At 30.6% G+C, this 22,740-nt stretch overlaps 2 protein-coding genes across 3 annotated transcripts in view; one reads left to right on the top strand and one right to left on the bottom strand.

The window, feature by feature from the left end:
* Positions 1–799: 799 nt before the first annotated feature.
* LOC145247381 (COP9 signalosome complex subunit 8-like) lies at positions 800–19,134 on the bottom strand. Its single transcript, XM_080109066.1, has 8 exons — positions 18,985–19,134; positions 15,353–15,423; positions 13,044–13,092; positions 11,413–11,542; positions 8,996–9,103; positions 8,747–8,809; positions 4,203–4,311; positions 800–1,209 (listed from the first exon to the last, which is right to left on the bottom strand). Exons 1-7 carry the CDS (start codon positions 19,078–19,080, stop codon positions 4,232–4,234), a joined length of 597 nt encoding a protein of 198 aa, XP_079965192.1. The 5' UTR covers positions 19,081–19,134; the 3' UTR covers positions 800–1,209; positions 4,203–4,231.
* A 130-nt stretch (positions 19,135–19,264) lies between these two features.
* LOC145247380 (RNA-binding region-containing protein 3-like) overlaps positions 19,265–22,740 on the top strand; it is a 46,665-nt gene continuing 43,189 nt past the window's right edge. Inside the window, exon 1 of one of the 2 annotated variants that reach the window (XM_080109064.1) lies at positions 19,265–19,398. The gene's annotated coding sequence lies outside the window, so the exon portion shown is untranslated. Of the gene's footprint in view, positions 19,399–20,103; positions 20,220–22,740 lie in introns of those variants that run through there. The other variant, XM_080109065.1, reaches the window with a different exon arrangement.

Genomic DNA, 22,740 nt, shown 5'->3' with positions numbered 1-22,740 from the left:
GATAAGTATGTTTCAACTTAAATAGGGATGGTATAATAAAATTGTGGGGTCTGTGTTCGTGCCTGGCCTCCATAGAATGGAAATAGGCACAAACTTTAATAAAGACTTTTCATATCTATCTGCCTAAGTATACTTTGATAATTATGTTTCAGTTTGAAGAAATATGGTATAATAAAATTATGGGGTGTTCGTTCGCACCTGACCTCCATAGAATGGAAATATGCCACAAAGTTTAACAAGGTTTTTTAATATAGATCCACAGAATATTGTGATAAGTGTTTCAGTGTGAACAGGTATGGTATGATAAATTATGGGGTTTATTTTATTTTTACTTTCATCATATTTTGCTTTAGTTTTGATACCCCCAAATTTGAAGCTATCTCTTTACAACCCTTCCTTTTCATAGATCAGAGTCCATTTTCTGTAGCCTGTTTTTGAACCCAATATAAATTTACTAAATAAAATTCTATGCTGATTGACATTTGAGCTAAGATTTTACAGAGTTTCTTCCCCACTCCTTTGCTTATTCTCCTCCATTTTACTTTTTTTTTGTCACCTTTTTATTTGTTTTCTTTCCTCCTCTTCATACTTAATGTGTTGGAGATACATTCTCTTTTATCATAGAGATGTGAATGTACTTGGAGGTGGGTATAACACAGATTTGGTTAAGTTTTCTTTTTTTTTTTTTTTTCTTTTCTTTTGTAATTTTTCGCATGAGTAACCTCATTTCTAGATTAATATAAAACATGAGCAAAATTATGTTTCATTCAAAATTTCACATATATACATGTAGAAAGAATAACAAAATAAATAATTTTTTATTAGGAAATTTTTATTTCAAAGTTGAGCAACAAGAAATCAAAGAAATGAATTATGACTATGTCCTCAACTTGGACAAAACCAGAATAGATTCCAGGTCGCAGAAAACAAGATTCTGAGCATTTACACTCCTTTCTTTTATCCAGTCCATTTTTTTTTTATTCGTTTATTCATTATATACAACAGGCAACAAAATGTCTACATAAAATTGAGGTGGAATTACATTTGTCACCAAAATAAAGATAAGAAAGGCAATAGATTAACAAATATCCTGTGCTTAAATTGGGTTGTTGGTTAAAAAGGATAGGATGTCAAATCTGAATGACAAGAGTTACCTGCCCCCTCCGTTGTTAAATTGTTTTTATGCCAGCAGCAACTGATGTCTATTGCCTGCAAAAAGAAAAAGAATAAAATGTCATTTTTAATTTATTAATTGAAATCTAAAAGATTATGCTTTCAAAGACACTTGTGTGGTATTGATGAAATTTTAAAAAACATTTGTTACTGGTTATGAATGCACTTATAATGTTTTAGAATAGCCATACTCCCACAGCTCAACTTAATCAACTCCAAATGAATGAGAAAACAAATCTAAAAAGGTAAATTTAATTTTCACCATCTATAATATAAAAGCGAAAATGTGTGTGCGCGCACATTTTTTTGTATGTCCGTCAAAAGCTTTTTTTTTTGGGGGGGGGGGGGATCACTGTTTCTTAGAACAGTTTATATACTCACCAGATTATAATATGTCCAATTTACAAAAGGAGATCGTCTGTATTTTTTTATTTCAGTAACTTTTATGTTACAAAATTCTCTACTAATATGGCGTGATGTTTGACCTAAAAAACCACACGTTGACGTTCCTGCTTTTTTAAATGTTTAATTTTAGCCATTCTCAATTCCCTGTCTTTGCAGCATCATGGTAAGTTATTAGGCTATTCGCCTCAAGGCTTTGTGTTTGAGCCTACCTTCCTACCAAGACTTTTTTTTCTTTCTTTTACACCTCCAAAACATCCAGGCTAGTCTATTAAATAAAGAGCAAAATGGGCACGTGCGTTTGTGTATGTCCACAAAAGGCTTTTTGCATTGGGGTTCTCACATTGGTTGGATTTTGCAATAAATTTTTTCGCATACTTCCCAGATCGTAATATCTCGCATTCGCAAACGGACATCCTTTCTTTCCTTTCTTTTGATAGAGTTAAAAAAAAAATTCTCACCATGCCGTCGTCTCCAGTGTTCTCGTATAAATAAAGACAAACTATTCGAACGCAAATATCTGGCCCTCAGGACGGGTAGTATATGTTCTGTAATTGGTCCTTGGTCAATGTAGGGGAAACCCTTCATACTGAGACAATTACTATTTATTTAGATACTGCCAGAGTGCCCCCTTTTTAAGAGAGCTGGTTTTCCCTCACATTAAAAACGACTTTGTGTCTAATTTGCTTTCGTGGGAGCTTTAAAAGCAACGCCATTTCTGCAAGTCATCTTTTGTTTTTGATTGACTATGTGAAATTTGAATGCGTTAGACTTCCAGTCAAATCATGGTATAGCGGTAGGACGCCAGATTTTCTTCTTTCACTTTCTTTTCCGTCTTTGTGTTACGGGTTCGAGCCTGCCTGTTACCACTTTTTTTTTTTGATCAACACGTACCCCCAAACACCCGGGAGAGTTAAAAATAAAATGGATTATTATATTAACAGTTTTTAGGTTATTTAAACACTTAATTGTATACAGTTAAACATGAGTGCTCTTTTTTTTCTACAGCCAAAGAGAAATTGTGGGTTCATATCATTTTATAATGATATTAGCACATCATTGAACACAGATCCTAAGGAAGATTCAACAGCATAGATTTAATTGAGCATACATTGCCATTTGGGTTTTATAGTCCCCCCCCCCCCACACACACACACACCTACAAAATTAGTATACAATTGAACATAATAGATGGTAAATACTTGGAAGTAGGAATAACAGATTCCATAGTCCAATCTGTTATTCCTACTTCCAAGTATTTACCAAGTGCAATCTTACTAACATGAATAAAACCATAATCTTCTGTTTGATTAATAATTTCTTTATTTAGATTTTATTTATTGGTCCCTCAACAAAAGGAGGGTGGACCTGTAAATTCACCCTTGTCCGTTCGTCTGTTCGCACTTTGTCAATAACTACGCCTTGGAATTTAAAAAAATTTTTGCACAAACATTAAACATGATATGAATAAAAAAGTAACAGAACAGATTTTCCCGGAAAACTCTGGTTGTTCCCTAGGGGTGCCTTTCAGCTTAAAATGGCTAAAATTAGTACTTTTATACTTATTAAAAAAAAACTGATGCCTTAGATTTTTATGAAACTTTCTGAAAAGTTGTAACTAACTGATTTCTATATAATTTTGTTTGTCTATACTTCGCGATAACTATTGGGTGTGCCTCAGGGGCTCTTTTAGGGCTAATAAAAACACTCCACTTTTGGGACTATTTAACCATATTTGTCCAAAATGTTCTTTGTATGTCTATTTAGCAGTTTTGCATGGTGCTGAACTCAAATTTAAATATGTTAAGGCCTTGGGGACTTTAGGGGCTAAATGGGGGGGGGCAAATGGACTTAGTCATTTCTTTTTTTGCATGGTACAGAACTCAAATTTACATATGTTAAGGTTTAAAACTGTTCAAAATTGTTGATTTTTACTATGATTTGACGCCCCCTGAGGACTTTTGAGATTAAATGGGTGGGGATGGGTTAGGGGCAATGCTGAATTTAGTCATTGTTATGCCTCATTCACTGTTCACTCACGGGAGACCATGCATGCTTCACTTGTCTTAATGGAATTGATTTTATTATTTTTAAATTTCAAATTTTTCAGATCTTTTATTGTTTTTAATGGGGAGTAATGAAATGTTTTATAACTTTTGAAGCCCCTTATGGCTTATTTAATGCTTGACAGCATTTAAAATTTTTATGATCCATTCATAGTCAAAGATATTAAAATTGAGTTGGTTCCATTTACTTACAAGGGTAGAGTGAGACAAAGTTTTTAATATGGAGAAAATCTAGCTCTCAAAAAGGAGTCACTCTTGATTGAAACAGAAATTTAAAATGCTTTAGTCTAAAAGGATTTATTCTTTATTGGCAGAATAGAAAAGATGAAGAGATACATTTCATTCCTAACCAAACGACCAAGGCAGAAAAATTGGTGAAAAATGCTAAACTATACAAATTTTTTTATAAAATCCTTCAAAAATATAATTAAATAGAATTAAAACTAAACTTCTTTTAACGAAAATCTGTTAATGTTAATTAAATTTGACAAACCTAAATGGCAAAACTCCATTTTGTACAGCTAAAAAAAAAAAATTTGCAATTAAGCAAAGCAATCTTACCTTTCCATATCTACTGAAGAGCATTATTTTCAATTTTCCAAGTATGCTACATAATCCGTTAGAATAGCCAAATGTTCTTGATTTGGTAAACATGGATCTGGAGGAGCTTCTAGGAAAAGGAAAGAAAGATTATAAAATTATGTTAAGTGGTAGATATGTACGTCAGAACAGTTAAAAAAGAAAAAAAAAGAAAAAAAATCATTTTCTTTCATGATTTATATAATGTACATTTTGATGAATGAAACCTTCCTGAAGACATAGAATATTATTAAAGTGGGCCAAATCTATGAAAAATTAAAAAATGTAATTTTTAAAAACTTAAAAAGAATTTAACATCAATAAGAATATCAGAATGCAAGTTTTTCTTAAAATCTGCAAACATTTTTTTCACTATTTCACTTTTGGTTCAGATCATTTTACAGTATGCACCATGGAAAGTCTTACTGCATTATGAGCCACCAAAAAATTATATAACAATTGAAATACATTATGTTCTAATTAAAAACAAAAACAAAAACTGAGTATTTAAATTTATAAACTACCTGCAATATATGAAACTAGCAGGGAGACCTGATATTGCCCGGGATTGAATGATGATCAACAAACGTGTCACACTTCCATATTTTTGTCATTGGTGAAATTGCCTATTTTTCAATCAAATTGATTGATTGTCTGCTCTAGTTGGGGACCCATTCAGGTACACCAGGAGGAAGCTTCACATGCTTCTCCAGTGATTTAGTCCAAAATACATTGTAGTATACATTGCACTGTAGAGAATCTACTGTTGATTAAAAAAACTTTTTATATATAATGGCTTGAATTAAATTTTACAATCCAAAAGTCAAGTATCATTTTTCAATTGTGCTCTAAATACAAACATTCACTTCAAACATGCCCTTGTCATATCAAAGCACCTACTGTTGATTTTATATGTTGGGCTTTTCAGCTTGTGTGGAAATAAAACTTCTCAAATACACTTGTGATGTTAGGCTGTGTAATGTATTAACTTTGGTCCAAATTGCCTGTTCGTTTAAAATTCTAGGAAACAAGTAGGTTCCAAGATATGGAGAAATTATAGTTTCAAAAGTGGGAGATCACTTTCTATATTAATTTAACATAAAGTGAATGCCCAGCCACCTTTCGGGGATGAGGGGGGGGGTTCTGTTGTGGTCTTGTAGACCAACACCAAACTACCTAAAAAAACTTGTTTTCTATAGGTTTTTGGGTGTGCTGCATTTAAATTTTCCAGGTATTAAGCAAAAATATGCATGTGCTTGCATGGACAACAATGGCCACCACTTAAACATAAAGAATTATATTTCTTAATACCCAGAAAGATACTTATTTGTGAAAAATTAAAATGCAATATTCATTTTCAGCACATCCGAAAACAAAAAAAAAAGAAGCTTTTTAAGTCTACCAGGTCACAATTACCACCCCTAAAATAAATAACAGACCCCTGCCTCCAAAGAAAAGGTGGCTATTGTTACGACCCGGAATGTCTAGGGGTAAAAGTCGTAACACAAAATATAAAAATTATTTAAAAGAAATTAGTTTTCCCGGGTTTTTAGATACGGGAGGGATATATCCATTTTCTCGAAAGACATTTATAAACACAAGACAGGGATAAACACATCCAAGTAATAATACCGAGGCCAATGGAAAAATTAACACAATTTATTTACATATATAAAAATATATTGTAACGAAAATAAAAGAATGTGTAATTAGATAAACAAACAAACTTGAAATAGATTCGAGAGAGAATTTCCGCGCAAAAGAAAAAAAAACAGTTCATATCCTGTCGTCTGCTTGTAACTCCAAAATGGAAGGACAGCCTTTTTGTGTTTTTGTTTTTGTTATTGTTTTCATTATGAGAGAGAGATATAGAGAGAAAAATAAACAATAGACTCACTCAGCGTCGGGTTTTAAATGTTTCTATCGCATTCCTTTCTTTTTAAACAATTTCATTCCTTCGTCTACATTGAATACATTATCCTTTCTAATTATCGCCTTTTTTTTCGTTTTCTCTGTCGTTAAAATACATCGTTCATTTCTTCGCTGTCGTTAGCATTTATAACTGTCGTCACCATCGCCAACTGTCGCTTTCCTAACCCACCTCTTCGACTGCTATAGCGTCACTGACTCGCCACCCTGCGCCGCTCCTTTCCCTCTCTCTAATGGTATACCTTTCTCTCTCTCTTTGGCGTCCCCTCTCTCACTGCATGTACCTGCATCGCTCTCGCATCACTCGCTCAATAATATGCCACGCGGATGCTTGCGGCTTTCCCTCTCTCTAGTTTCATATCTTCTCTCTCCCCCTCTCTCTTTCTTTACAGTTTATAGGTGTCCCCTCGCTGTATTTTCATATGTTCTCTCTCTCTCTCTCTCTCTTTCTTTTTCCCGATGTTTATAAATTCACTGAGAGCAGACGATAATATAAAACGTGATAAAAACAGAATTTTCTCTCTCGACTTTTTTTTTTTATAATATTAAAAATAATTATTGTCTCAAATTATATATTTTTTTTCACATATTTGTAACACTATAAAGTGGCGGTTCACTTTACATTAAATTAATATAGAAAAGTGATCCCCACTTTTTGAAACAATAATTTCTTCATATTTTGGAAACTACTCGTTTCCTGGAATTCAGCACCCTTGAAAACCTTTAATAGTGGTAATTTTAAAAGATTTTTTGGGTGTTGGCAAGATACTGCACCTTTCGCAATGTTTCAATCATAGTCATTTATTTTCATAGTTTTGCATATAAATTACAAAATATCTGATATTTCCCCCCAAACCTCTGACCTTAATGGAGGGGAGACTAAAATTTGCTGCTATGGTTTCAAATGGTCCGAAATAACAGCAAGGGAAGACTTGATTGTAAATATTTCTCCTTGGTTTTCATACATGAAGTAAATTTCACAGTGTATAAAGATTATTTGATACTGGAGATATTCATAATCGTACCCTATTTCCAAAAGAGGAGACGTATAACATATGATATATGTTGGGAATCGAGTCTCCCCTTGCTGTTATTTCAGATCATTTGAAACCATAGCAGCAACCAATATATAAGAAAGTTGTATTTTCTTTTTAAATAAATAGAAAAAAAATATGACTATCAATACACAAAAATAATTATAGGAGTGTATATATATATATATATATATATATATATATATATATATATATATATATTAGTGCTTACTTATATTGGTAATTTTTTTAAACCAATGCATTTCAGGTGAAACTCAATGTGTGATGCTGACATTCCAAACATTTTAAAAAATAATCCAGTAGAAAAATAATTACAAGAAATGAAAATTTTCACGTTTAGTAATTTATTAAGTTTTAACATGTATTAATGGTGGACAGTTCACAACATCCAGGAGAGGTATCTAATCGATAATGTTTACTAAATCCTTGATTTTTCATCACCATGTTAAATCCAGATATCTGAACCTGTATCTGTGGCCGATTTTTTATTTTTATTTAAGCATATTATCTGAGCATATTATTTACTGGATCATTTTTCGCACTTTTTGGAATTTTAATCTCAGCATGGCATGCAAGTACATAATGTTTTCACCTGAAAAGCATGGATATAAAAAAATCAACAATATAAACAAGCACCAAAAATTTTATTAAGATCAATATGTCAATTTTTTTTATTATCGAAAAGTTAATTATCTAAATTATTTTTTACTATTTTCTTGAAAACTAAAAATGATTGTTTACTGTGTTTATATATGGAAATTAGAAAAAAGAGGTAATTATTTATTTATTTTTAATTTAATTTAATTAATTTCTTCTAATGCAGATCAAATTTCTTTTTCCTAATGCAGACCAAATTTCTTTTCCTAATGTAGACCAAATTTCTTTTCCTAATGTAGACCAAATTTCCTTTTTCTAATGTAGACCAAATTTCCTTTTTCTAATGTAGACCAAATTTCCTTTTTCTAATGTAGACCAAATTTCCTTTTTCTAATGTAGACCAAATAAAAATGAAAACAAAGTAATTGTGCAGAATAAAATTCCCAGAAAAGTAAAAAAGAAACATTACTTTTATATTTTGTCATATCTAAAAGCAAGCGATCAAGTAAAACAGTATACTAAGTTCGTTTTAATAATTTCTAAATAGAAAAAGTAGGCTTTTAATATTACTATCAGAGTAAACATAAAATCCACTTTATAGGTATATAGATAAAATAGGTACACTTATAGTTATCAATAAATATACTTTATAAAACCATTTTTATTTAGTGAAGAATAAAATTTAACATTCATAAAGTTTTCTTTAGCATGTACTGTTGGGTTATTTTGTCTTAATTTTACATTCATTAGTTTTACATAGCTAGAGTTCTAATGGCTGAAGTGTGCTATCTGTTTGTGATAGATTATTGATGGTGATTTATGAGCTATTTAGAAACATAATTCTTAGACATGTTCATGCAAATGCAGATTAGATTTTAGAATATATTAAAATTTCTTTGAGGCATAATATCCGTTGTGATTTGTGTATATATTAAAAACTCATACCTGGCTTTTTGGGAGTCACCATTTTTGTGTTGGCATCAGTAGTCCATCCTTCAGCTTCAGCAACTAAAATAATAAAAACCACAGGATGTTGAAAGATTTCATCTAACCAATTTATTACTTTCTCATACTAAAATAGAAAATTCATTCAAATTGGATTTTCTTATATTTTTAAATGTTATGCTTTTTTTAAAAATAGATGGCTTTAATTTTCTGTTTAAAAACGCGGTAAAAATGAAACCATCATCTTACCTTTATTTACATCAGCAAGTGGCACGTTGACAAGAGCGGCAAATGTGTCCATGTTGATTGATGAATAAGCTTTTGATACAAGATTGATGGCTCTTCGACGTGTTGATTCTTAAAGAATTAAGAAAAAAAAAATAGCATTAAAAATTTTACAAAATATCTAAAAGTCAGTTTTTCTTCCGATGTTTGTCATAGATAATTTTTTTTTAACAAAATCAAAATTTGATTCTGGTTTGCTAGTTCTTTGTTTATCGTAATATATCCTTAAGAATGATAAAATATAATTTAATTTTAATTCCTTTCAGAAAGTACTTTAGCCAGTTTGGAATTACACACCAACTTAAAAAAGTAAAAATAACTATTCCTCAATACATAATTACATTTTTTTTGAAGAAATTTAAAAAATAATCATTTTGGAAAAAATAATGCCAAAATTTTAAAAACTCTGCATAGTTAAAGAAAACAAAAGCAATTATAAGCACTATTTGGCAATACCATGTAGGTACAACTATATAATCAAAAAAGGTTTTCCCACTAAATTAATGATCAAAATCATTTATTTAATGTGTATGCATTGTCTTTAGATTAATTAAGGTTCGAGTGAAATTTGCCAAGAACCAACCATAAAATATTCAATTAACATTAAAGATGTTGTATTTCTTTAATTATCAATTTTGGAGAACATGAATCAAATCCATAACTATTGATTTTAATTTTTTTTAAAGCTTAGAATTTGTGATTTGAAAATAATTTTTTTAAATAAAAATTCAATTATGATTTATTTATTTTTCCAAATTATATTGGAAATTTTAAATATCTCCTTGTTTTTTTTTTTTTCTCACAGTTTGTAATTAAGATTTTGTCACAATCATAATGAAAGTATGAAAAACGCAGCAGCATCAGTGAAGCATGTTATAACAGCCATTGACTTTCAGGGAGCTTATTATTTAAACACTAAAATTCTAAGGAAAATAATTGAACAAGGGCCATTAACTCCAGAAATCTCAAAAAAGTTAAAAAAGAGAAAAACACATAAAAATGTTGGATCAATACCATGTTACTTGTAGTTTTAATGGTTTTGTGGATAAATGATTCTTATTTTAATGGTTTTGTGGATAAATGATTCTTATTTTATAATGGAATCTTTAGAATCAAAGTTACCCCCCCCGCCAATCGATGATCAATAATCGTGGCCATAAAACTCAATTGACTATCGTTTTTAATTTTAGAATAAAAGAAACATTTCTAATTTTGTTTCATGATAGAATTGTACAAATAATCTGATAATAAACTTGTAGCTATTGAAAACCAATTTTAATTGGATCAGTCAAGTTACGAAACATTAAACCCGACCATTTGGAAATGAAAGTGGCTATAAATTAATAACTCTAGAAAAGGTATGAATTTATCTCTACTTCTACCATTGTAGGGCAGCTTCAATTGATCAACTAATGAAAAAGAAATTATAAGAAAACACCATTCTTTCCTTCACCTACCCCCCACCACTGCTTTTCATAGTCTTGAATTTTTGCTTGCTTTAGCAATGCTGGATCAGATAAATTTTAGTTAGAAATTATGCAAGCTTTACCTCATCACAGGGTATTCGTTCTCTTGAAACAGAAGGAGACTAAAGATGATGTGGGCAAGAATTTGCTGACAACAATTTGGATAAATTTGCTCTTTCCAAAAATGTTGTTTTCTTTCCCTTTTTCCTCTAAAGTTGGAACAGGTTTTTGAAAATAGATTCAGCAGGGACAAATTTTGAGTTACAGCAATTTTAACCAAAGTCAGATGGTTTTTTTTTCAGCTAATCTTTCCAATTGAGACTCGTTACGAAAACCTATGCATTACAAAAACAATCAAATGTACTAAAGAGTGTGGAGATCCCCTGGTGCAATCAGGTGACCGCTGGGTGTGGCAGCAGGACCTGGTGCCGACCCACAAGTCCAAAGAGACCCACGCTTGGCTTCAGAAGGAGTGCTACAACTTTGTACCATTCTCTCACTGCCCCCATCCTCCTCAACCTGAAGGACTACTTCGTTTGGTCATATATTGAGAATATCACCAACATGACCTCCTACAACACCAAAGCGGCCGGATCACCGCCATTCGCCAAGCTCCCACTGGCACTTGTGGAAAAGGCATGCTCCCAATTCTGGACCTGTATTGAAGCAGTGATTGAGGCTAAAGGCAGCTACATTGAATAGATGTCAGCTCTACTACATAATCAAGTTACCTGCATTTATTTTTTCAATAAAAGTTTTAAAATAAAGTTATAGAATTGTTTTCTCTAGTGCGACAAATTTATTGTTCGACTATATTCAAAATTGGAAGTAGTCTGGCATGTAGCTGATTTATAATCTAACATGCAAAATTCGATTCCAACTCACTATCAAATGAAAGATAAAATAATGTCTTACCATGTAATTCATTCATGATAGGTTTAAGCTTTTCTGGCCAGTCTCGATTCAAGACTTGATAAATACCAGGAAAGTCTCTTAACCACATTTTCTGTCCAACTGACCATAGATGGCCCAATTCAGGGTCACTCTGGAAATAAAAAGCAGGTGTAATTGATGGGGGTCAAGTAGAAAAAACAGAGGTTTGGAGAAAAAAGAGCTTATTTCACAGAAATCCTATTTCAAACAAAAGGTTTTCCTTCAGTTGAGATATACTGAAACATTAAAATATCTAACGATCCATCTACTTCCTCACTCAACTAATACCCGTTAACAAAACTAATTATTCTCCTCCCCCTATTCCTGCCATATTTGTTCATTCCCTCAACTATGGCTTTCACTGAAGACAAAAATATACACCATTTTAATTAAACATTGATATTTGGTCAATTTACCAGGACCAGAAACATTTTATTAGAGTAAAATATGTGCATATATATATATATATATATATATATATATATATATATATATATATATATAATGATAATCTACATTGGTTTTACAACTACTACCTCTAAATTTATCTTAATTGACCACATAAAGATTCTACATACAAATAACAATAAAATTACAAATATGTAAAAACCAAACAACTTAAGAGGATTGGTTTATTTTTTCAAATATTGAAATGATTTTTATATTAGTATTTTAGTATACAAGTTAAAACTTACACTACAAGTTTATCAAATTCTCATGGTACATTTATGTTGATTAAACTAAATTGTTATGATTTCAACTTTCATATGTTTTACTATTTTCTTTCATTTTTAATTGAATATCCTAAATATGATTCTTACTAGAATTTAAAGTACTTCACATATTAATAATTGTGGTTCTTTCATTAAAAATTCAACACTGATATAAAAGATCAGAAAAAAATGAATAAAATAATAAAATTGTACAAAAACAAAGATGTATGTAAATCTCTTATAGCCATAATACGGTCACACAATGAATGTCTAAAATTCAGAAGGCACTCCTGTTCATTGAACACCATGGACAAATTTCTATTATCAATAATAAAAAAAAAAAATCAATGCTTTTTTTCAACTGTCCCAAATTTAACTTCATGTTTGGTTTGTATCAGTTTTTTTTTTTAAGTCAATTGGTCTCTAAATTAGTTTCAACTATAAAAATCTACAATTATGAATACAATGGTCACCTGACACATAACATCTTGTGAGCTTTGAAGCTTGTAAATTTTAGTTTTTATCTATTCTCACAAATACCACATCTACACCATATATTTTTTTCATTTCTAATAAACAACACTTATGAATCATTTCACATTAAAAAGTCAAATACTTATTGTAAATGATTCATTGCATACAATAAAAAAAAAGATGTTATTTTACTGAATGGTGGTGGTGGTGGTGGTGTGAAAGTGTCTTTCCAATGGTACTAATGTGCAATCAAACAATTCAAAAACGATTTAGCACATTCCATATTCCACAGCTTTATTTGGTAAATCGTGCACACATAGGTAAATGGTGGAAATGACAACAGATCATCACAATTTCGTTTGATTCCATTTAGATTTCTTTTGTGATTACAAACAGAAAAGATTGAATAATATAGAAAATACTTGCAGACTTAATTGATGATGGTATCCGTTTCCACAAAAATTTAGCATTACACCTAGAAACAAGACAAAGACAATGTTAGAAAATCTTAGAAATATTATCTAAACATTTTAACATTTTAAGTCATTAATTATATTGCTTGACTCCCATATAATATGGCTTCTTGGTTTTGAGGTTGAAAATAACATTAAGGCGTGGCAAAAAAAAAAAAAAAAAAAAAAAAAAAAGAAATTTAATCTTTTATAAAAAAAAAAATTTCAAAACCATTTGACACTTATTTTCCATTTTTTCTAAAGAAAAATGTCTAAACTTTATGCAAAAATATAATCCATCTTAGATACACATCCCTTGATATGCATTTTAATAATGATCACATATTGATGAATAATTAAATTATGAGCTAACCCAAATTTACTTTTGGTTTAAATAAATAAATATCCCAACGATCAATGTCAGATGTCATTTTTTTAAGGTATCATAATTGCCAAATTCTTTTTAAACAAGTTAATGACAAAATTTGGTGTTTTTATTTATAATATTAATTCAACATAAATTATTAAAAATTAAAAAAATAAATAAACTGACTGTAGATTCAACAAGAGAAAATGACTATATGCAGTTTGAACCAGAATAAAAATGTACCTATTCAGTCCTCAGTCTTGGCAAATTATATTTTTGTTCCATTAAAAGTGCTGGATATTAACAGAAAACCACCCTTGTCTTTAAATTTACATTGTGGAGAGGTGATAAATAGGAACACATTAAATTCAACAACATAAAATTTAATAATAGGGCAAAAATTTCTTTAATATTTCATTCAGTATTTTCTTTTGTTGCAGAAAAAACAACTTGAAACTTATATTAAGGATACCATGTTAATGGATGGCCCTTTTTTCTTGAAGATGGAACTATCTTTATATAGAGAGAGATATTGTGCACATCAAATTAAAAAAAAACAATTTTTTCATGTGAAAAATAAATTCTGTCACTAAAGATAGTAACCAAACTTGTAATCTGGAAAAAACACTATGACAAGACAATGACAAAGAATTGTACATTTGTGAAGAAAAGTAATAATTTTATTTAAATCTAAATTTTATCGAATACCCCTCCCCCCACACACACAAAAAATAAACAAGACATCACGGGGCCCGTGGCACAGTTGATAGAGACATTGAATCTCTACGGTTCCAGGCGAGAATTGTTTGAAGATAGTGGTTTCAATCCTACCCAAAGCCAGCCAGAGGCTTACTTGGCTAAAACGTGGTGAGACAACAACAACTACGGAAGGCAGTAATTTTCAGCGAATGCAGTCAGGAGATTCAGAGTTCCTATCCGCCGCAGTTACCACCTGACGAAGGCCAGAGGAATACTTGGCCAAAACGTTGTGAAACAACTAAGAAAAGATGAGGATAATAGTTCGCAATAAAAATAAAAAATTGATAAAAACATCACACGTTGACATGAAAGAAAATTTCACTATATTTCTGCACTCCAAACTAGGCTGGTTTGTGATACCAATTTTAAATAAATATAAATTAGTTTGTTTTTTAATGGAAAAAATATTGAGAGAAAGTCCACTTCAAAATAGGTTTTATTTTTTTTTCAACCTGTGTAGCATTTTATTGAGATCAAATATAAATCATCTACATAAAAACAGATCAAATTGCATACTTAGAAGAATGTTAAATGATATGATCAAAAATTAATGTTTGATTTATTGTTACAGCTTTTTTTCTAGTTTCCAATACTTGTCATTATTCATTGTGCAACAGAGACAGTTTTTGATAAAAGTTCATTAAAGTTTAGAAAAAAAGAAATAATTGTTACCAAATGCAAGATTACTCATATCTACGGGCATAATGTTTTTATTCTGAATATGTTTGAAACTTTATTTCAATATAATATTTCATCTAAATTGTTCATTATGACTGGAGTTTGATGATTGTTTTTAGTTGTTTTCGCTTTTCAATTTGTCAGAAAAGCTAATTTCATTGAGTTTGGTTTGTTGTATATTGGTTTGTTTGATGAAAAACATCAAATTTTGTCGATTTCCACCAAACAATAAGACGAGTAGAACAAAATATTATTTTGAAATAAATATTAAAAAAGAAAAGAAATTATGTAGGTAGGTAGAAAAGTAATTTTTCTTGTTTATGGTAACAGTTATTTTCTCATTGTTAACTATAATGCACTTTTGCCCATTTTTTTATTTTTCATATATAAAGAGAAAATATAGAATAATATATATATATATAGATATATATATATATATATATACATACATACACACACAATTTTTCCTAGTTACTTACAGATCGTTTCGGAGCAAATAGATGGCCATCAAGTTCATGTAGACATTTGAAGTAGCAATTCCACCTGGAGACTAGAGATTTTTTTTGTTTTTTTTTTAAAGAAAAGAAAAATCAGATTAAACATTTCTTTAAATAAAGACTAACATTTTTTTTAAATTCAATTATAAATATGGTTCTTATTTAGAATTCGACTTTATTAAAAAAAAAATAAAAATACAAACAAATCTTTACGATATATGCATGTTTTGCTCTTTTAATTCAGTTGAATTCTAATAAGAATTTAAATGCCACACCAAATATAGAAACTCTCCTGCAAAAAACATTTTCTATGAATTTAGAATGATTTAAAAAAAATTTTTTTTTTCATTTTCAAGTAAAGTTCAGAATAGTTAACAATAGAGAACTCTTAGCCAAAAAAAAAAAAAAATAAAAATAAATAATTCAGAAGAAAATGTAGTTTTCATGAGAATCAAATGAAATAAAAACCAATTTTAGTTTCCACACATTAAAAGAATACAGGTGAGTACAGAATTTAATTTTACTGTGTTTGTTGTTTTAATTTTTTTTGTTTACAAGTTTTTAGCTGTTCACTATTCTATACTTTTATCGAACATTTACAAATTTCAGCAGATATGCAGTTTAGGTTGTTATGGTCTAAAATGTAAAAGAATTACAGCACGCCTGTTTCAACTGTCAGGGGAAGGAAAAAGAAAAGATTAATGTGCTGTTGTGGGTTCATTATAAATATGTGACATTAATTTAGATATGTGGGAGAAAAGAGATTATAAAAAGATTGAATTTGAAAAGACTGTGTTGAATTTTTGACAGATGAGACTGAGCAGAGATATTGATAGTTGGTGGTGTAGATTAAGAGTCAATATGTTTAAGAAGTTAGTGTAAAAAAGTCAGACATTATTTTCATATCAGACGACAGTTTTAAAGATTGCCTCTAATTCTTGCATGACTAAAAGTGACAGCTTTTTAGATTACACTATTTTGTACTTGCAAAAGTTTTTATAATTTTAAATAGTTTTAGCATTTAAAAATTGAAAAAAATTTTTTTTTTCATTTATTTTATTTTTTACTTTTCAATTTCATTTGGTTTTGTTTTATATTATTTTATTTTAAAAAAAAATTTCAATTTCCTTTGTTTTTATTCTGTTTCTTTTATTTATTCGCATTTTTTTTTGTTTACATTTGTTTTTATTTAATTATTTATTTTTTTGCCCTTAAAATGAAAACTAATATTGTGGATATAGTCAGGAAATTAAATGAACCTTTTTATATTTATATATATATATATATATATATATATTTATTTTATCTACAGGACGGAACAATAAAGTTGTCACCATAAAGAAATCAATATTATTTTAAAATTTGATTGAAAAAATAAATTCATGTAACTTGATTATGTAATAGAACTGACGTCTATTCAATGTAGATGCCTTCAGCCTCAATCACCTCTTCGATATGGGTCTGGAACTGGCTGGGAGCATGCCTTTTTCACAAGTGCCTGTTGGAGCTCGGCGAATACTTGGTGGATGGCAGAAATCAAGCTAGCTTTGGTGTTGTGGAAGGTCATGTTGGTGATGTTCTTGACATATAACCAAACAAAGTAGTCCAGCAGGTTCAGGTCGGGGAAAGGGGGGCCGTGAGAAAAGAGTACAAAGTCATAGCACACATTCTGAAGCCAAGCCTAGGTCTCTTTGGACTTGTGAACTGGCACCGGGTCCTGCTGCCACACCCAGAGCCTGCAAGCGGCCACCTGATTATACCAAGGGATCACTACACTCTTCAGCACATCCAAGTACACTTTGGTGTTGATTTTCAAGCCGACTTCAAAGATGTGAGGTGGCCTTCACTTAAAACCACACCAAAGACCATAACTGTGACCGGAAACTTGTTTTCGTCACCTTGTGCACGTCCCTGTTATCCGTGACAATTCAGCAATGCATTTTAAAGGTGCTGGCAATGGTCCTGTTGTCATAACTTGGATCAGTAGAGAGCATGAGTTGTACAGCGGTGCATCTCCGATCTTGCTCGTTGAACATTGTGTCACTTTAAGACATGATAGAAAGCTCCTATCACACTTGCTCTTGGGATTTGTACACAATTGACCAACTAGTAGATGGTTTGCAGCAAAAAAGAAAACCAGTTTTCATCAAACAGAAGTGGAATCATGTCATCTTTTTTAGGATGGAAATTTTATCATTCCACCCTGTAGTAATGAGAATGGGATATATGATCACAACGAAGTTGTCCATGATGAAAACTTTGTGGATCCAGCTGACCCCTCTATTCACACACAAACTATTGAAGGTTTATGGGCCATACGAAAAAAATGGAATTCTTGTGGTGATGAAGAGAAAAAGGAAGTCTCTTTCACATATTGTCAAATGCATCCATGAACAGTATTCTGTTTAAATTATATAATGTTATTGTTTAATACTTATTTATACGATTAATAAATTTATTGTTTAATGTTTATTAACATGATTTAGAATATATATTGATAGTTACTATTGAATAAAAACAAGAAAATGAAAGAAGACATCACAACGGTGTAATCTAAAAAAATTATCCTTTTTCGTCATGCAAGGGAAGGGATAGATCTATCTTTACAACCTATACTGCATATCTATCCTAATTTCTAACACTGTCAAATTTTAATATTTTTATCCTTGGCCCCTAAAATCAACAGATATTAGACCATTCCTGTAATGATCCGGCCCCTGTTGATTTTGCGGTAGGAGTTTAGTTCTGTGCAGTTCTAGAAGCCCCCCCCCCCCTCCAGGCTTTGCCTTCTCTCTTTGAGAAGGGGTTAGTTTATTGATAATCACCTGAGCCGCCTTTACCGGGGAAGGTCAACGGGGCTGGCGCTGGCCAGGCACTTTTTGCAGGTCAAAGTGGTGCTCGTCGGGGGGCGCTGATGTCTCAGTCCTACTTTCCGACCCTGGTGTCTAAGTTCTTGCAATGGGAGAGAACTATATATCGCCCAACTTTTAGTTGGGGAACGCATACTATTTCATGTTTATTTTTGTTCTATAGTGAATTAAACAAATATTCCATTAGTTTCTCCACAATATTACGTTATCAGAGACAAAGTTAACCAGAAGGAACTCTTTCGGCTTCATCACAATGTACAGCAACAGCACTCAGAAGTGAAATTCAGTAGCTAATCATAAATTAAATAATGCAAAAAAAAAAAAAAAAAAAAAAAAAAAAAAAAAAATGCAATCAAATTAAAAAAAACAAATATTTAAACAATTTTTTAGATTTGAAACATAAATGGTTTGCGGTTGAATAATTGTACGTGCAAAAAATAAAAATAAATTACAAAGAAAATTATTTTTATTTATTCAGCAGACTAAAGTTTATTACGGCAAAGATAGTTCCTCCGTCAAGAAAATAAATTTAAGATTAAAATTGAAAGAAAATGTTATTGTAAACAAAAAATGAAAACTTAATTTTATGAACGACTTCGTTTTACATGTTCAAGAAAATGCGAGTAAGAAAAATGCTATAACAACGCTAATCATAAATTATTGCAGGTTTTTAGAGCTTCAAAATTTATGAACATTTCTTTCTAACACGATTATTAGTAAGTAAATAAAAAAAAAATAGAAAACCTCAAGTTCTTGAAGTTCCAATTCTGCAAGACTCTTCGCATCGTATGTAATGGAGGCCATGTTGGTGAATGATAAACGATAACAAGATGACAACATTCTCGACCAGTATTTTACAGAGGATCTTAAACATTTACTGCTATAGATTTCCAATTTTACGCTGAAAAAATCCGCTTGAATTTTATTATTTAATTCGATGTATAAATTGAATGCTCTTTTATGTGTGTTTATTTTTGTGATAAAAGAAATATTTATTGTGATTATAAAAACAAATAAATTGTTCATGTAGAGTACATGCAAATGCGTGAGAAGCTGAATATTAATTTTCCTCGTGGCGAATGTCATGCGGCTTTATTTGTTCGAAAGGAGCATATTTCTCGCCATTAACGAACTTAAATCATTTTCTTAATTCTTTTTGTAAGTATTAATTAGACTATGGTTTGTTTTCCTCATATTTTAATTATTTATCAAAGCTTTTTATAGAATGAAAACAACGAATAGTAAAACCTAATTTATAGTTTTTATTTTGTCAAAAAAAGATCTTCAATTTTTTACATTGAAAAATATCATCTTGAATTTTATTATTTAATTTTAATTTAATAAATTAGTAAATAATAGACGTGTAAATTTCTGTTTACTATTTCTCTCTCTGTTTAACCCCTTTTACGTATAAAATTCATACATACTTAAATGTTAGCGCCTTTTGACGATTATACTTTAAAATCTAGTTCACTAGTACCAAAATCTATGGACGGTTATAAGGGGAAAATTTATTTGAGAATATTAACAATCACTGATTATCGTTTTATTACACAAATTATCGGTTTTAATCGATTATTGTGTGTATAATTTTTAAATAAAAATGTGGACTATCTTAAGTTGAATACTGTGTTTTACGGGATACGTTTAGTTTCTTGTAAAAATGTTTTTAATTGTTAATGTTTATAATAATTATACAGATTAACAATACATGTAGTATTTACTGAATTTTGTAGAAAAATAGCTATTGCTTTAGCATTCTCGGGAAATCGACTATTATGTGCAACGTTAACAGAAAACTACTTAAAATGCGCTAAACTTGCAATTTCTATTGCATCTCTGGTCGAATCAAAGGCGAGAATATCATGGCGCCATCTTTGTTTTCATTTTAACTTATGCGCTTCACTTCAGCACTTATTCACGTTGCATCCTTAAAACACACTTTAAAAGAAGTTAAAATACCAAAAAAACTTGTCCAGGTAGGTAGAAGAGTAACTTGTCTTGCCTTTGGTAACATTTATTTGTTATATATTTGTTTTCTGATCACTTTTTTGTTCTGTTGGCTATTGTAACACATACTGAATATTTAGGTGGTTGGAAAAAAATAACATTTCAAAATACAGTACGTAATTTAGGGATTCACTTCAATGTGGACGCGATCTATGAAATCGGAAATTTACGTAATTGTGGCCTGACAGACCAACACAAAACCTAACTTGTTTTCTAGGAATTTTCGGGTGTGCTGAAAACGAATATCTCGTTTACAATTGCGGCCGGCAAGTAGTTTTCACGATATTGAAAACATTCTTTTCCGCATGTTTCATGTAGTAATATAACGCGGCGGCCATATCTGTTCAAAACACAAAAACGACGTAATGAATTTTCAAGAATAATGAAGATAATGAATCTGTTATTATTGTTAAAAATAACCCTATCTATCTCACAGAAGAGATGTTGCGAATTTGTCTCTGATGTATCGTTATTTTCATGGAAAGTGTTCGACTGAGCTTCAATCTATGGTCCCCTCTCGCCAAACTTTCACAAGAAACACTCGTCTAGCTGTAAACACTATCAATAATTCCCCTCACTCTTTATCTGTGCCTAAACCTAAACGTAGATTCCATGAACAAAGCTTCTTTCTTAGAACTGCACGCCTGTGGAATTGTCTTCCGTTTTCCTGCTTTCGGGCTGACTACAATATGGTTGTGTTCAAGTTTAACGTAAATAAGTTCTTGATGAGCCGTTCCATATAAGTTATCAAATTTACCAAATTTTCATTACTAATGATTACTATATTGTCCAATTTTTACTGTACACTCTTTAACCCTTATCCTTGAGTGGCCTCTTGGCCTTGATAATGTGGTGATGCCTATGTAAAAAAACAAAACAAAAAAAAAACCTAAAAAAGGAAAACAAAGAAAAATATGGTAAATTTTTACTAGGTTTCCACCGTACCATTTTTCTTTAAAATGACGTCTTTATAGGTTTTCGGGTATGCTGAAAACGAATATCGCATTTAAATTTTCGGGTTTGTATTACTGTACACATAGATTCGAAAAAGTTGTCAAAAAACAAATATATAACAAATAAATGTTATCAAAGGCAAGATAAGTTACTTTTCTACCAAACTGGATATATTTTTTGTGTTTTTATTCAATGTAACATGTTTATTCAGCTCGAAAAACATAGTGTTTACCGATGTATTGGAACATTCAAGATAGCGTCTTATTCTCTCTTTAACACGGCAAGTGTGGGAAAAGATGTTATAAATAAAAAACCGGATAAAATACTGTTAAAAACTCGCTCAATATATGTTACCGTGACATAGGTTGACATATATTTGGCGGGTTTTTAATAGTATTTTGTATATTTTTTTATTTATAACACCTTTTTCCAAACTTACGGTGTTAAAGAGGGTGTGAGATGTCATCTTGAATTTTCCAATACATCGGTAAACACTGTATGTTTTTCGAGCTGAATAAATATGTTACATTGAATAAAAACACAAAAAATATATTCAGTTTGGCAGAAAAGTAACTTATCTTGCCTTTGATAACATTTATTTGTTATATATTTGTTTTTTGACAACTTTTTCGAATCTGTGTACAGTAATACAAACCCAAATTTTCTGCAAATAAGTAGTTTTCCGGATATTAAGCAATGTAATTCTTTGTTATAGGTGGTGGCCATTATTGTACGCGCATTCGGCAAAAATATGCGCTCTTGCACGTACAACAATGACGATCACTTGTAACAAAGAATTACATTCCTTAATATCCAGAAAACTACTTATTTACGTAAAATTTAAATGCTATATTCGTTTTCAGCATACCCGAAAACCTATTAATCTTTGAAGTCGTTATTTTAAAGGAAAATGTTGCAGTGGAAACCAAGTAAAAATTTACCAAATATATGAATGTTTTTTTTTTTTTTTTTTTTTTTTTAAGGAAAGAAAATCAACAAATGAAAAAATAGGGGAACGGTTCAAAATTACCTCTAAAACATGAATAAATATATAATATACACTCGCATGAGTACTTTCTAAATATTAAATTGAAATTAACTAAAAAAAAAAAAAAAAAAGCAGTCAATTAATCATCCACAGAAGTTTAGTTAAAGACATATCGCCCCCCCCCCCCAAAAAAAAAGAATTTCTTCCGTCTAATGAGATACAGGATGGCCACCGCGTTACATTACTATTATGGAAACATGTGGAAAGTACGCTTTCAGTATCGTGAAAACTAGTTGCTGACCTCAAATTTAAATGTGATATTCGTTCTTAGAACACCCGACTAATCCTAGAAAACAACTTTCTAAAGGTAGGTTTTGTGTTGGTCTTCTAGGTACGGGCAAAAATGGGGGACCTAGTTTTGAAAGCCGATTTATTATAATCTTTTTTTACGTTTCCAACTACTTTTTGATTGTGTTTGAAAGATTAAGGACTAAACTTAATTTCCAAAAGGAAAAAAATATTTGTACACGTGAAAAAAAAAAGTTAAT

Source organism: Euprymna scolopes, chromosome 25 (assembly GCF_053919585.1).
Source record: "Euprymna scolopes isolate OS-2025 chromosome 25, ASM5391958v1, whole genome shotgun sequence".
Classification (NCBI taxonomy): domain Eukaryota; kingdom Metazoa; phylum Mollusca; class Cephalopoda; order Sepiida; family Sepiolidae; genus Euprymna; species Euprymna scolopes.
This window is presented reverse-complemented; position numbering and strand designations above follow the sequence as displayed.

What these genes read in the sequence shown, in the direction of transcription:
- LOC145247381 (XM_080109066.1), bottom strand. Translation starts at nt 19,080, where the DNA reads ATGTTGTCATCTTGTTATCGTTTATCATTCACCAACATGGCCTCCATT. An exon ending in TGGAACTTCAAGAACTTGAG is followed by an intron (nt 15,424 to 18,984) that starts GTTTTCTATTTT and finishes AAAAATCTCTAG; the next exon opens with TCTCCAGGTGGAATTGCTAC. An exon ending in ACTTGCTGATGTAAATAAAG is followed by an intron (nt 8,810 to 8,995) that starts GTAAGATGATGG and finishes TTATTATTTTAG; the next exon opens with TTGCTGAAGCTGAAGGATGG.